Source organism: Panthera pardus, unplaced genomic scaffold, assembly GCF_024362965.1.
Source record: "Panthera pardus isolate Hobbes unplaced genomic scaffold, ASM2436296v1 HiC_scaffold_20, whole genome shotgun sequence".
Lineage (NCBI taxonomy): Eukaryota > Metazoa > Chordata > Mammalia > Carnivora > Felidae > Panthera > Panthera pardus.
In genome coordinates this window covers 12696900-12713835 of record NW_026526766.1, presented here as the reverse complement: position 1 = coordinate 12713835, position 16936 = coordinate 12696900, and the positions used below count along the sequence as shown (strand labels likewise).

At 37.0% G+C, this 16936-nt stretch overlaps 1 protein-coding gene across 5 annotated transcripts in view; it reads right to left on the bottom strand.

The window, feature by feature from the left end:
- The window catches only part of SMC5 (structural maintenance of chromosomes 5), a 92266-nt gene that overhangs the window by 50002 nt on the left and 25328 nt on the right, over nt 1-16936 (bottom strand). For all 5 annotated transcript variants that reach the window (XM_019463624.2, XM_053907797.1, XM_019463623.2 and 2 more), the window contains 4 exons: nt 16510-16644; nt 14672-14812; nt 13148-13309; nt 12078-12149 (listed from right to left, as the gene is read on the bottom strand). In XM_019463624.2, the coding sequence (XP_019319169.1) occupies nt 12078-12149; nt 13148-13309; nt 14672-14812; nt 16510-16644 (510 nt within the window). The remainder of the gene's footprint in view (nt 1-12077; nt 12150-13147; nt 13310-14671; nt 14813-16509; nt 16645-16936) is intronic.

The following is a 16936-nucleotide window of genomic DNA, read 5'->3' as shown; positions in this document are numbered from 1 at the left end:
TCTCGGCCCCTCCCTGGCTCACTCGCTCGGTCTCTCTTCCTCTCTAAGTAAATAAACATTTAAAAAAATTTTTTAATTAAAAAATAAAAATTAAAAAATTTTTTAAAAATTAAAAAATTTAAAAAAACCCCAAAAATAAAAAAAAAACCCAAAAAACAAAAAAATGGGAATTGTTAGGTGTAACATTTTCCTGGGCTCTGTGAGTCACTGTAATGAATGTAGAACCTAAAGGGGGACCGTGGGAATCCCTGCACTTGTAGTCAAGTCCAGCAGAAGTGCAGGTATCAATAACAAAAGATACTCCTGTCACTCAGGCAATTTCAAAGATGTTAAGAACTCCAAACCAGGAACTAGGGAGTAAGACCAACTGTATCTTTTTTATCAGTACCAGGACTGATTTATCTTTTATCTTGCCCTGGGTCCTGGGTCCTTGAGACTAATATATGAAGCAAAGGCTGTCCTATGGGACCAAGCCCTTAGCTTATAGAGTCTGCTCTAATTCCAGGTAGTTAGTATCCAAACTGAATTGAATGTAGGACACGGCTGGTGTCAGAGAATCAAACATCATTACAAAAACAAAACTGCATGAAGAAATAATTATAAACTGTGCTAACAGGCTTATACTAATTAAAGTACAATTTGTAGGACAGTAACAGCACAAAGGAGGGAGAATGGAATGGAGCTATATATAGGGGCAAAGTTTTGCACACTACTGAAATTAAGTTGGTATTAATATAAATTAGATTACTATAAATTAAGATACTGTTATCCTAAAGGCAGCCACAAAGAAAATAGCTCAAAAAATACATGGTAAAGAAGGGAATTTAAATGGTACAACAGAAAATGCTTATTAACATAAAGTAGTAATGGAGAACTAGAGGAACAAAAAAGTCCTAAAATACACTGGAAACAAATTAGCAAAAATGCTGCCTTGCCAGTAATTACATCAAATGGATTAAACACTCCCAATTAAAGGCAGGAAGAGGCAAAATGGATACAGAAGATGGCTAGGTAGGAGGATCTTGAGCTCATTTTGTCCCAAAGACACATCAAGGTAACAGTAACATCTATGAAACTAACCCTGAAAGCAATCTGAAAGACTAGCAAAACACATCTTCCACAGTCAACTGAAAAGAGGAGGCCACAGAGAAAATGATGGGAAGGGGACACCTGGGTGGCTTAGTTGGCTAAGCGTCCAACTTTGGCTCAGGTCATGATCTCACAGTTCATGGAGTTTGAGCCCTCTCGTTGGGCTCTCTGCTGTCAGCATGGAGCCCGCTTCAGATCCTCTGTCTCCCTGGCTCTCTGCCCCTCCCCCACTCGTGTGCATTTGCAAGTTCTCTCTCTCTCTCAAAAATCAACAAACATTAAAGGAAAAAAAAAAAAGAGAGGAAGGGCAGAGACACTTCTGGGAAGTAAAGCCCTGGAGGGAGTAACCACAAATGGCAAGGACCCTACAAGCACAGAGAAGTGAGAGGATCAGACTCCACACCAGCCAATCCTGGCACTGGGAAGACGGTAACATGTGGTAACTGGGAAGATGGTAAAAATGAGCAGAATTTGGGGCGCCTGGGTGGCTCAGTCGGTTACGCGTCCAACTTTGGCTCATGATCAAACAGTTCGTGGGTTTGAGCCCCACGTTGGACTCTGCGCTGACAGCTCAGAGCCTAGAGCCTGCGTCTGATTCTGTCTCCCTCTCTTTCTGCCCCTCTCCAATTTGCGTGTGTGTAAAAAAAAAAAAAAAAAAAAATCAGCAGAATTTAACTCTGAAAGAGCCAGAGGGCAAGAGGAAATTCAGCCTGTGCCCTTAAAGAACCAGCATAACAAAAAAAACTCTGCTCAAGACAGTACAGAAGCAGCAGTTTGAGAAGTACCTGGGGTGTAAGACAAGGGAATTTACTGACCAATCTTAGAATGTGTACCGAAGGGGCAGGGATCTTCAGGAGATCTCTGGAGGAACAAAAGTGCTGGCGATGCCGCAGATGACGCTGCCCTTCCATTCCCTCCGTTTAGGTAGCTTGTCTGCCGGCACTAACACTCCATCTACCTTGCTAGCATCACATGCTCTGCCCAAGCAGTCTCCTGGGGCCAGCCCACCCAAACCACTGCTCCTAACCCACCATATGCTGCGGACAGCCCCAGCAGTTAGTGGTGCCACTCCAAAGTGACTCCTGCCCTGGGGGGACATAACCCCACACACCTGCACATCCGCAGTTCCAGAAGCCCAGACTCTTAGCTGGCTGTGCAGGGAGCCAGTTATGGCCTTTGACGCTCCTGCAAGTATGGAATCGAGGTTAACTGCAGACACCTAGGCTGCCGGCAAGTCCTGCCCACCAGCAAGCCTGAGGCAACCTCAGGCCTCAGGGCAGGGACCAAACCCCGCCTAGTGCACCCACACCAAATATTTGGGGTCACTGCAGCCAGCAAGGCCAGAGGTGAGAGACGCTCAGTCACAAGAGCAGGGCATACACAGCCCACACAGAGGGCACTCCTGGAACACCAAATTCTGGAGACCAGTGGGCGATTACGCTATAGGGTACCACAGGACCACCTTCTACACAAGGCCATGACTTTCAAGACTAGGAGATGTAGCTGACCTACTTAATACATAGAAACAAAAGACAAAATGAGATAGTGGTATGTCCCAAATGAAAGAACAAGACAAAATTCACAAAGCTAAATGCAAAGGAGATAAACAACATGCCTAATAAAGAATTTAGGGGCACCTGGGTGACTCAGCTGGTTAAATGTCAGACTCTAGGTTTTTTTGGCTCAGGTCTCATGGTTCATGAGATCGAGCCAGGCACTGGGCTCTGCACCGACAGCATGGAGTCTACTTAGGATTCTCTCTCTCCCTCTCTCTCTGCCCCTCCCCTGCTCATGTCTTTCTTTCTCTCTCTCTCTCAAAATAAATAACTTAAAAAAAAAAACAACCCTCAAAACAAAGGTAACAAAAATTGGGACTTCAGAAAACAGATGATCTCAATGAGAACTTCAACAAAGAAAATATGACAGAGTAGAAGAATTTAATAACTAAAATAAAAAATATACTAAAGGAATCAACAGATTAGAGGATGTTATCAATGATCTGGTAGGGTAATGGAAAGCAATCAAGCTGAATATCAAAAAGAAAAAATAATATATAAATGCGGCTAGGTTAAGGGAACTCAGCAACATCATTAAGCATAATAACATTCACATTATAGGGATCCCAGAAAGAGAAGAGAGAGTGGGGCGGCTGGGTGGCTCAGTCGGTTGGGTGTCTGATTTTGGCTCAGGTCATCATCTTGTGTTCTGTGGGTTTGAGACCCACGTGGGCTCTGTGCTGACAGCTCGGAGCCTGAAGCATGCTTCAGATTTTGTGTCTCCCTCTCTCTCTGCCCCTCCCTCACTTATGCTCAGTCTCTGTCTCTCTCTCAAAAATAAGTCAACATTAAAAAGAGAGAGAGAAGAGAAAAGAGAAAAAAGGGGGCAGAAAACTTATTTTAAAAAATACCAGCTAAAAAATTTCCTAATCTGGGGAAGGAAAAACATCCAAGTCTAGGAACCACTGACAGCCCCTAACAAGATAAATCCCAGGAGGACCACACCAAGATACATAATAATTAAAATGCCAAAAAGTAATGATAAAGAGAAAATTTTTAGAGGAGCAAGAGAAAAGTTAAATACAAGAGAAACCTCCTAAGGCTATCAGGTGATTTTTCAGCAGAAACTCTGCCTGCCAAAAGGGAGGGTCAGTGATATATTCAAAGTGCCGATAAGAAAAAACTCACAACCAAGAATACTCTACCCAGCAAAGTTATCATTCAGAATAGGAGGAGAGAGAAAAGAGTTTTTCACACAAACAAAAGTTAATAGAGTTCTCACTAAACTTAACAGGAGCTCTTTAAGTTGTGAGAAAAGGCCATAACTAGAAGAAAATGATGAAACGAAAAAAGTCTCATAGGTAAAAGCAAACATCTACTAAAAGGTAGATTAATCACTTATAAAGTCAGTATGGAAGTTAAAATACAAAAGTAGTAAAATCAATTACACTTACAAAAATTAGTCAAGGGATACCCAAATAAAAAGATGTAAAGTACAGTATCATATACATAAAATGTGAAAGGGGGAGCAAAAATGTAGTGATTTTAGAATGTGTCTGAATTTAAGGAACCACTAACTTAAAATAGACTGCTACACACATATGATGCTATATATGAACTCAGTGGTATCCACAAATCAAAAACCTAAAATAGATACACAAAAGGGGCGCCTGGGTGGCTCAGTCGGTTAAGCGGCCGACTTTGGCTCAGGTCATGATCTCGCGGTCCGTGAGTTCGAGCCCCACATCGGGCTCTGTGCTGACAGCTCAGAGCCTGGAGCCTGTTTCCGATTCTGTGTCTCCCTCTCTCTCTCTGCCCCTCCCCTGCTCATGCTCTGTCTCTCTCTGTCCCAAAAATAAAAAAAAAAAAAAAAAAAAAATAAAATAAAATAAAATAAAATAGATACACAAAAAAAACACAGAAAGGAATACAAGCATAACACTAAAGAAAAATTTCAACCAAAATATAAGAGCAAGAGAAGAAATGAACAGAACTACAAAAAGAACCAGAAAACAATATAAACAAAACAATAAGTACATACCTGTCAATAATTACTTCAAATGTAAATGGATTAAGCACTCCAGTCAAAAGACAAAGGATGACTAAATGGATTTAAAAAAAAAAAAATACCCATGTATATGCTGCTTTTAAGAGACTCACCTCAGACATCAAGACACCTACAGACCAAAGTGAAGGGATGGAAAAAGATATTCCATGCAAATAAAGCAGAACAACAAAAAGCAAGGGTCGCAGTGTGTGTATCAGACAAAACAGACATTAAAACAAATACTAAAGCAAGAGACAAAGAACTACAGCACTACACACTGATAAAGAGATCAGTCCAGCAAGAAGATATAACAACTGTAAATAACTACGTAACCAACAAAGGAGCAACTAAATACATAAAGTAAAGATTAACAGACAAAGTGAGAAATTAATAGTAGAGGACTTTAACACCTCATCAATGGATAAGATCATCCAGACCAAAAAAAAAAAAAAAAAAAAAAAAATCAACCAAGAAACAGTAGCTTTGATCAACACTTAGATTAGATGGATCTAACAGATACATACAATACATTCCATCCGAAAACAGAATACACATTCTTTTCAAGTGCACACAGAACATTCTCCAGAATAGATCACATTGGGCCACAAAGTCTCAATAATTAAGAAGACTGAAATCATATCATATCAAGCACCTTTTCTGATTACAATGGTATAAAGTTAGAAATCAATTACAAGAAAAATCTGGAAAGAACATAAGCACATGGAAGCTAAACAAAATGTTACTTAACAATGAACGGGTCAACCAAGAAATCGAGGAAATAAAAAAATACACAGAGGCAAAAGAAAATGAAAACACAATGGGCCAAAATCTTTGGGACGCAGTAAAAGCAGTTCTAAGAGGGAATTTCATAGTGATTCAGGGCCTATCTCCACAAGGAAATCTCAAACAACCTAACCTTACACTGCAAGAAGCTAGAAAAAGAACAAAGCAAACCCAAAGCTAGTAAAAGGAAGAAAATAATAAAGATGAAAGTAGAAACAAATGAAATATAGAAAGATAAAAAAAGATAAAAGAAACTAAGACCTGGTTCTTTGAAAAGATTAAACAAAATCGATAAACCTTTAGCTGAACGCATCAAGAAAAAAAAAGGGAGGACTCAAACAAAATCTCAAGTGAAGGAAAGAAATAATGGACACCACAGAAATATAAATAAGAAAATATTATGAAAAATTGTAGGCCAACAAATAGGACAACCTAGGAGGAATGGATAAATCCCTAGAAACCTATAACTTCCCAAAATCAGGAAGAAACAGAAAATTCAAACAGACCAAACACTAGTAATGAAATTGAATCACTACTCAAAAATCTCTCAGCAAACAAGGCCAGGACCAGATGGCTTCACAGGTGAAATCTACTACACATTTAAAGAGTTAATACCTATTCTCAAACTATTCCAAAAATTGGAACAGAAAATAAAACTTCCAAATTCATTCTATGAGGCCAGCATTTCGCTAATACCAAAACCAAAGATACTACCAACCAACCAACCAACCAACCAACCAAAAAACTACAGGCCAGTATCTGATGAATACAGATGCAAAATCCTCAACAAAGTACAGTATTAGCAATCCAAATTCGACAGCACATTAAAAGGATCATTCACCATGACCAAGTAGAAGTTATTCCATGGACGCAAGGTGGTTCGATATTCGCAAATCAATCAATGTGATACTCTGGTATAAAAATCCTATCACCATCTCAATATATGCAGAAAAACACATGTGACAAAATACAACATCCATTCATGTTTAAAGAGAAACATAACATAATAAAGACTATCTATGAAAAACCCATATCTAACATCACACTCGATGAAGAACTGAAAGCTTTTCCTTTAAGATCAAGAACAAGAAAAGAACATCCACTATCACCACTTTTATTCAACATAATACTGGAAGTTGTAGCTGCAACAACCAAACAAGAAAAATAAAAGACATCCAAACTGGTAAAAGAAGTAAAAATTGTCACTATCTGCAGATGGCGTGACACTAACATACAGAAAACTCTAACGCCTCCACCAAAAAACTGTTAGAACTGATAAGTGAATTCAGCAAAGACGCAGAATACAAAATTAATATAAAGAAATCTGTTGCATTTCCATACACTATTAATATAAGGGCAAAAAGAGAAATTAAGAAAATGATCCTATTTATAACTGCACCCCCAAAATATAAAATACCGAGGAATAAATTTAACCAAGGAGGTGAAAGACATACACTCTGAAAACTATAACACACTGATAAAAGAAACCAAAGGTGACACAAATGAAAGACAGACCATGCTCATGGAATGGAAGAATTAGTATCATTAAATTGTTCTGTTGTCCAAAACAATCTACAGATTCAATGCAATCCCTATGAAAATACCAAGAGCATTTTTTCACAGAATTAGAATAATCCTAAACTTTGGATGGAAACATAAAAGATCTTGAATAGCCAAAGAAAATTTGAAAGAAAGCAAAGCTGGAAGTATCTCAATCCCAAATTTTAGGATATACTACAAAGCTATAGTGATCAAAACAGTACGGTACCAGTCCAAAAAAACAGGCACACTGATCAGTGGAACAGAACACAGAGCCTGGAAATAAACCCACACCCATATAGTCAATCTACAACAAAGGAGGAAAGAATATACAATAAAGACAAGACAGTCTTTTCAATAAATGCTGTTGATAAAACTCAACAGCTACGTGTAAAAGAATGAAACTGGGCTGCTTCCTTACACCATACACAAAAATTAACTAAAATGGATTAAATTTCCTAAATATAAGACCTGAAACCATAAAACTCCTAGAAGACAGCATAGGCAGTAATTTTTTTGACACTGTCCTCAGCAAGGTATTTATGGCTATGTCTCCTCAGGCAAGGGAAAACAAAAGCAAAAATAAATATTGGGCCTACTGGTATACCAAATACAACTACTAGTATACCAAAATGAAAAGCTTTTGCACAGTGAAGGAAACTATCAACAAAACAAAAAGGCAATCTAGTGAACAAAAAGATGTTTGCATGCAATACAAGGTTAATACCCAATCTGATAAGAAGTTAATATCCAATATATAAAGATCTTATGCAACTCAACACCAAAAAAAAACTACAAAAAAACCAACCAACCTGATTAACACATGGGCAGAGAACCTGAACAGACATTTTCCCAAAGCAGACATACAGATGGCCAAAAGATAAATAAAAAGGTGCTCAACATCTCTCATCATTGGGGAAATGCAAATCAAAACCACAATGAGTGAACACTTAGCACCAGTCAGAAAGGTTAGTATCAAAAAGGCAATTAACAAGCGTTGGCAAGGATGTAACCATTGTGTTCTGCTGGTAGGAATATAAAATGGTGCCGACGATTTGTCACTGTGGACAACAGTATACAGGTTCCCTGAAAACTTAAAAATAAAAAACAGAAATGCTGTAAGACCCAGTAATTCCACTACCCAAAGAAAATGAAAACACCAGTTTGAAAATATATATGCACCCCTACGTTTACTGTAGCATTATTTACAACAGGCAAAATATGGAAGCAACCTAAGTGTCCATCCGTAAATGAATGGATAAAGAACGAACACACACACACACACACACACACACACACACACACCAGAATATTACTTAGCCATAAAAAAGAATGAGATCTTTCCATTTGCAACAACATAAATGGACTTAGAGGCATTATGCTAAGTGAAATAAGTCAAAGACAAATGCCATATGATTTCACTTATATATGGAATTTAAAAAACACACAAATGAACAAAGACTCTTAAGTACAAAAAACAAACTGGTGGTTGCCAAAAGGGAGTGAGTGGGGTGATGGGTGAAGTAAAGGGGATTAAGGAGATAAAAACCTCCAGTTATAAAATAAACCACAGAGATGAAAAGAACATAAGGAAACAGTCAATAATATTGGAATAACATCATATGATGATAGGTGATGACTACACTTATGATAAGCAAGAAGTAATATACAGAACTGTTGAATCAGTATGTGGTACACCTGAAACCAGCATAACACTGTATGTTAATATTTATTTCAATTAGACAAAGGAAAAGGCGTGATCCACCAGAAATACATTTTAATTTTTTTTTCAACATTTATTTTTGAGGGAGAGAGAAAGAGAGACAGAGAGAGAGAAACAGAGTGTGAGCAGGGGAGGGGCAGAGAGAAAGGGAGACACAGAATCCAAAGCAGGCTCCAGGCTCCGAGCTGTTAGCACAGAGCCCAACGTGGGGCTCAAACCCACGAACAGTAATATCATGACCTGAGCCGAAGTTGGATGCTTAACCGACTAAGCCACCCAGGTGCCCTAGGAAACACATTTTAGATTTGAAGACACAAATAGGTTTAAAGTAAAAGGATGAAACTTTCTATAGTCAAACAGAACTCTTCATTTCCCCCCTCTTTGCAATCCTCATTTCAGTACAAGGAACAACTATCCATCCAATTGTGAAGTGAAAATGTTAGATGTGATCCTTGATTCCTCCACAATTCAATCCTTCTATCTACTCCCTCAGCAAATTTTGTGGTTCAGTTTTCTAAATTAGCTTGTCAATTGCTACCACGTGAGGGGAAGCCACCGTTCTCATGTGCCTAGCCTACCTCGGCAGCCTCATAACTGAACCCTCTACTTTTTTGTCCCACATGATCCATTCTCCATAAGGCAATCCTGGATGTTATTAAAAAATATATGAAATACTGTTTCTCTCTGGCTTAAAAACCTCCAACACCCTCTGAGTTTCTCACAGCATTTAGAATCAAATTTAATTTCCCTTCTTTTTTCTTCAAGGGCCTATCTCTCATATCTGCTGTTTCTCAGGAACAATACTGGACCTCGTGGGACACACAGGAAAGATTGTCAAAGTGTTAAGAAAAAACAATTTAGAATTTAGAATTTGATTCATCAATATTAATATTCTAGAATGAGTGCAAAAGATGTAGTTTCCAACACATTAGGCCTCAGAAAGTTCATCACCCAAAGCGTATCTCTAGAACACCCACAGAAAATATCCAGCAAGAAAAAAAACAACAAAAAAACCACCTCCTAAGAGGCAGAAGGATGATATAAGTACTATGATCGAAAAAGCCAATAAAACATATTAAGTCTAAATAACCACAGATGGTAAAAAATAACATTTTAAATAACTGACAAGTAAAATTTCTGAGTACAGACATGGAGTGGAGGAAGAGAAAGTATCTTAATTAAATGGAAGAATACAAATGCTGATAACTATGAAAAACATGTTATTTAAACTTTGAGAGTAATCAGTAGAATAGGCTTAGAATATATAACTTTAGGGGGAAAATGGAGTAAGAAAACCTTTATCAACAGCAACAGAAAGTAGGAAGGGAAGCAGGAGAAATCAAACAAAAAGCATAGTAAGTAGAAAACAACAGTAAATGGAACTGGTTCAACTCCCTTACTGTATGAAAAAGTGTCAACACACGAAATTAACAAAAACTACAAAACAAAACCCAGTATATACTACTCATACCAGATCAAATAAATCAAAACATGATGCAGAAGTAACAAAACACCATAGTTTTAAAATCTAGGAAGCAAAAACTAATATAATTTTGAGGCAAAATAGACATATCTACACTCACAGAAAGTATTTCACTTTAAAAATGGATAAATCAGGTAGGTAAGAAAGTATGTAGAACATCTGCATAATATAAGCATGGTAAACCTGTTCTAACACATATGTAAGTATATTCATACATATATATAAATATATATACACACACACATATAAAACTCCACACCTAAAGACTGAATACACATTCTTTTTGAATATATATATAGAACATGTATAAAACCAAATATACAAGTCCAAACAGATCTCAAAATATCTACAATTAAGTCGACATTTATTAACCATCAAGGAACAGAATTAGAATTCTACATTAAGGTTTTGAAATTACATATTCATAGACATTAAAACAGTATGAACTCCTATATAACCTTAAATGAATGAAAATATTAAACTGAAAATATAAAATCTTAAAGGGAAAAGCAAGAAATGCACTTATCAACACATAGGAGATACAACCAAGTGATAACGAGAAAAGTATTTATACCCTAAAATGTTATTTATTAAAAGTTAATAAAAGTTAAAAATGAAATAACTTATAAAAATGACAAGCCCTAACAAATACATTAGGGAAAAAAAAGACAATATTGGTCCAAGGAGTGTTAAACTATTTAAGAAGTCAGCATAACACTGAAAAACCAGTTAAGGATGAAACAAAAGAAAATTTTAGGCCAATCTGACATGGTGCGAAAAATCCTAAATACAAGATTTTCTAGTTGAATCCAGCAATATATTAAAATACCAAGTAAGATGTGTGACAGAAACATAAGGGATGGTTTAATTACACAACTTATCAACCTGTATTCCTGTTCAGGGTTTTAAAGATGAAATCTTTATGCCTTTTCCCTTCTAAACTCTAAAAAAAAAAGGGTTCACTCCCACAAGGATAGAGGGAACAAGGTAGGAGACACCAGCAATTGGGGGATTTCAATAACATTCAGAAAAGGAGAGACAGCACAGGGACAACTAATTTAGCAGCTTAGTTAGTCTAAGAGCCACAGGGTAAAAGGCATGAAAGGACACGGAAAAGACGACTCTTCCAAAACAAAAACCAAAATACAAATCCCAGAGACTCTCAACAACTAGGAGATGGCAAGTACAAAAGGACTGCCCTGCCCTACCTCCTGCACCCCATCCGTACAGACAACCTGAGCACCTGACACGGACGGCCTAGCTTCTGCCATGGAAATGTGAGGTTTATTCTCTGGAGAAATTAAATGAGAGGTGCCTGCCTGGGCTTTGAAGATGAAGGCACAGAAAAAAGGGTGAGGCTGAAAACTGGAAGATTAACATAATGCTTCAACTGCCAGGAATGCTTCAGGTTATACACCTTTCCCTAAGAGAGGTAATTCACATTTTAGTTTCTCAATGGTTCTAAAGAACAAAACCCCACATATAGCTGGGGATCTCTTAGCTAAAAAGCCCGTCTTCTTGCATAGTCATCCTAAAATAATTCTGGCATCAAGCCCCACACCTGTGCACAAAGAATCTGCATTAGCTTTGTAATGTCCTATCTTAACATAAACAGAATCTCTTAAAATTTAATTTCTGCTACTGAGATAACTAAATCCAATTTTACCATTAAAAAACTATAGCCACCCAGTTACAAAGATCATAATGCTTATTGATAAGTAGTTTTGAGAATTTTTCCTAATTACCCTCTGTGCAACTTCTCTACTTCCAGATCTTAGTATCCCTCACAGATTAAGAGGCAGAGAATGAAGAAAACTTTAAACAACTCCCAAACAAAAAGTCGTCCCATTATCCAGACCCGAACACAAAAAAGTTAGGGTAAATTAGCATAATAAAAATGTCAATACAAAATCTTACCTGTTTATCTTTCCTTTCTATAATATCTTGCTTTTGTTTGCATTTTTGAGATGTCTCTTTAATATCTGTTGCCTGTAAGATTGAACCAGAAGGAGGGGAATTTAGTTAAAATCTCAAGCAAGCAAATTATGTGGCCCAGCCATCAAAATATTAAATTAACCCACAATGCTTTTTCATGATTTCTTTCAAACCAAATTCATAATCATCACCAAAAATACTAAGTTACCTGCAAATCTATAAAAGGTTATTCCTATTGATATTAACAACAGCTGTAGCAATATGCATACATATGTTTTCTTTATTTCTTCACATTTATTATCTCATGTTATTTCATCTGATCCTAAAAATAATCCTATTAGGACAGCAGGAGCCCACAGTTTAAACCATTCTTAACATCTGATTCCAAAATCTCCCTAAAGTTAACAGCCATGACCATAAAAATTTTTAATTTAGGTTTAAAATGTTTAGTTTATTTGTTTTGAGAGAGAGAGAGAGAGAGAGCGCGCGCGAAAGAGAGAGAATGTGTGTGTGTGCGTGGGAGGGGCAGAAAGAAAGGAAGAGAGAATCCTAAGCAGGTTCTGCACCGGCTCAGAAACCCCAAGATCATGACCTCAGGCAAACCAAGAGTCAGTTGCTTAACCAACTGAGCCACTCAAGCACCCCTTAGGTTTAAATGTTTTAAATACATTTTTTAAAAAATAGTATATTCCATATGCCACAGAATATGGCATAGAATACATAGAATACTATGTATTCTAAGACACACAAGGTTTTCTACAATACGCTCACAAAAGGAGTTCAATGTTTCTAGGAACACGACTCTGAATCCTCTTATAATTAAAATAATCACATTTCAGTTTTCCCTTTTGTATCTTGGAATTTCCATAAAGTAGCAACTGTCCAAATGTGGCGATTAGACCCTAAGAACCCTGTGGTGGCCGAATTCAGTCAGAGAATGTAAACGATGAAAGCTACAAGTCCATCTACAAAATATCTTAAAAGATGGCAAAAGAGCTCTTGTATTTGCTAAAATAAAACACAGAAAATCCAAAAATGAGCCATAGAAGTACCTTCTCTTTGATTCGAGCCTCCAAACTGTGACGCTGCCTCTCAATTTCTTCAATTCGACGTGTCATAGGGATCTGCCCTTCTTTAAGTTTTCTGACCTCTTCCTTCACTCGGTCTCGAGCTAGCTTTACTTCTTCATACTCCTGACGGACATTTTCATATTCCTTGCAATTAATTCAAAAAACAGAAGTTAATGCACTACTAGCTTAAACTAAGTCATATACTAAAATCAAGGTGCAGGAAAAACCAAATCTATGAAAAAACCCTTTTGATATCCTTTTGGCAGGTCCACAAGTATAAAGTTTGCCATAAGAAACAACGTCAGATATAGTGAATTCCAACGACGTATAAAGAAGCTTGACACTGTCTTAGTACTTGTCTCTATTACGAGGTCAGACTCCAACTTCCATCCCTTCCGGGTTCTGAAACTTACACACTAATTGCTACTAAAATAAGGGTTTCCTCTCGTCTCTCAATAGAGGAAGGATATCAGAACTTACAAATAAACAAAAGAAATTCAATTATGAAAAGTAAAAATGAAAAAAAAAACGAGGAAAATGGGTCACAAGGAGAACAAAAAGCAGCATGCAGGTAAAAATGAGGCTTGTCATGTCACAGGAATTAATAAATATTTGCTAAAAAATAACAAAAGTAAGTGGAGTACTAAGGGAGCACAGAGTAAGAATGAACGGGAGGAAGAAAAGTAAGATTATAAACATGTGAGTAAATTTTTAAAAAACAAAAAAAGATTGAAATCAATCTTAGAAAGAAAAGGATTAACCAAAAGACTTTAAAGGAGAAACATAAAGTAGGTTTAAGACTAATAATGGACATAGGAAAATGTAATCAAAACAAGCTAAAGAAAGGAAAAAGTTTAAGAATAATGGGATCGTGGGACAGGAGAGGGTGATGAGGTGGGGGGAGAAAGGCCACAAATACAGCCACTCATTTTTCCATTCTATTAACAATTATTTCCATCCTAAGCCTGGAACAAACATTATGAAACTTCCTCAATCTGTTCCGCCCATCAAAAAGAAATGCACTGAGAGAACTGACTCTTGAGTCCAAACTATGGTCTGGGACACTATTCATCATAGGGTGATTAGGAAGAAAACAGCAGCATCAATAAGCTTATGAAGCAGGAGTAGAGAATCACAGCACATAGCGTGCAGCTCCTTCCAGACCAAAAGTCAGTATCAGTAGTATACGCCAAGTGAATTCTCAGCGACCTAAGGACACTCCAAGAGTTAATTTTTATATGTGTAAACATTTTTAGATCATTACATTTTATAAAACAAAACTACCTGTTGAGGACTCGTATCCAGAAAAATAAAGAGCACAATCAACTGTTACCCGTTATACAAGTATACAGCTACATCATACCACAGAGACAAACTTTATGATGATTTTTAAGGCAAAAATGAACAAAAACACCTAATCTGAATACAGAGCAATTAGTGCCTTCTTCATAGCTTTTCTGCCAGTAAAAAGAATCACTATTTTTGCCTCTGATAATTAAGACTTACCACCCATGGTCTTTTCGCTTCAAGCATCTCGATCAAATCTAAATGTCGCTTACGTTCATAGAATCTCTCCACATCTTGTTTATATCTTTCATTCCTCTGAATCATTTTCTCTAGATATTCAGTTTTCTCTTTGCACGAGGTCTAAAACAAATATGTAACAAATCGCTTAACTGAGAAGACAACAGGTCGAATCTTTTAATAATGAAAGACAATGCTAGCAAAATTTCACAATAAAGAATTTCACAGGAGTTCTTAAGAACTGTGTAAAACTAACATGCATGCGTGAGTTCTGGTCTAGGCTCTACAATTTATTAGTCAGGCAACTGTGAGGAAGCCCTGCCACACCTGAGCCTAGAGTCTTCCTGCCTAAAGAGAAGACAGGTATCTGCCCCACTCGCCTCAAGGGCACAAGTGATGTACTTACTATAAGTGCAAGTTCAACAAAAGCTGGAACGTGAAAAGTAGTATATTAAGATTTGTATGTTATGAACACTCATGACTTAAGGACTAAGAAATGAGACGAAGGAAGGTAAGATCTGGCTTTCAGACTGCGAGTTCACAAGCGCAAAGATGTACTCAGAACCTAGTACAATACATGCTTGCGTTCTTTCAGAGGATGGCAGCGGTCTCGGTGAGTGTTTCAGATGGAGTACAGTGGTCCCTCCCCTATCTGTGGGGAATACAGCCCCAAACCACTAGATGATGCCCGAAACCACAATAGTACCAAACCCTACATACCTGGTTTTCCCTATACATGCATACCTATGATAAAGCTTAATTTATAAATGAGACACAGAGACTGACAATAACATGGCAGAATAACTGTAACAATATGCTGTAATAAAAGTCATGTGGATGTGGTCTCTCTCAAAATACTGGACTGTTGTCACCCTTCTGCTTGTGATGACTGACATGAGTGATAAAATGCCACGTGAAGTGAGGTGACCGACAGAGGCACTGTGATGTAATGTCAGATTATTGCTGTACTTGTGACAATATGTCAGGAGGATCATCTGCTTCTAGACCGCGAGTGACCGCAGGTAAATGAAATGGCAGTAACTAAAAGCATGAAGGGGAGGGTGGGGAAACTAATGTATGAGACTGGTCCATGGGGGCAAAGGTAAAAAGACTTAATAAGTATCTAGAGCAATATAAAATAATTACTACTCCTTGGGTCATTCAGTCTGATTAAGTATAATAAATATTAAATTACAACAATATGCATATTACTAAGTATGGGCAGTTACGGTGTAAGAGAAAGCATTTGTTTATAAGGTGTCTGATTACAAAAATATACTGGATTTATTTTAGTGGCTGGGACATGGAGAATGATTCATTACACAAAACACCTTTTAAAAGGGTATTCTATAAAAGGACTCATAAAGTCTAACCTACCTCCTGCAACTGAAAAAATATAGAAATGGTTCAAAAGAGACACTGTGTCAAAAGCTACAGGGTATCTGCTGTACTCCTCCAAAGCCTTTTGGGTCCTGACTCATGGCAGGTGTTAAAGAAATGCTAAATGAGTAAAAGAATAATATTGAAACTTCCTGAGAGGTAAAAACATACTTTAAAATAATATGATTGGTTCTTTAGAAATTTAATTCGTAACATGTGTTTGATGAAATGGTAGTCAGATTTTTCAAACTTTCCATGATCAAATCCATTTCTCACTTTTTGTCACCTAGTTTAATGTTAGCAATAAAATCCTACGTGAGAAAAAAAATCACAAATAAATGAAGTCACTCAATGAATCGGAGCTCCTATTCACTCTCCCACATTATGAAAGACAAAAATCAGTGAGGAACAATAGAAATGAGTTGTCTATTTATAAATACCTCTAGTTGTTTTTCTTTCTCCCTGAAGTTTTTGAGTTCACAGTGGTATCTGTGCATTTCTGGAGGTCCAATGGACTTCTCAGTAGCTTCAAGGAGTTCAATTTTACTCAGTTTAGCAAATTCTCCAACTTTATCCTAGAGCACAAAATTTAAATATCAACAACTATTATCACTTATAAATATCTTCAAAACATGTATCATTCAATGATCGCACCTGTCAAGATGAAACTTTGAAAAGAAAAAAATTATAAGATGTGCCAATATAAATGTCCCGCATACACTATTCTTTAAAATGATAAATATAAACTTAGGGTATGAACTCTCATCTTTCTGAGAACCTTTTAAAAATTTCTATGCCAATATTTCTAAGGCAAAGTGTTTATATACACATAATAAATAGCTTGGGAATAAAAGAAAAAACAGTCCC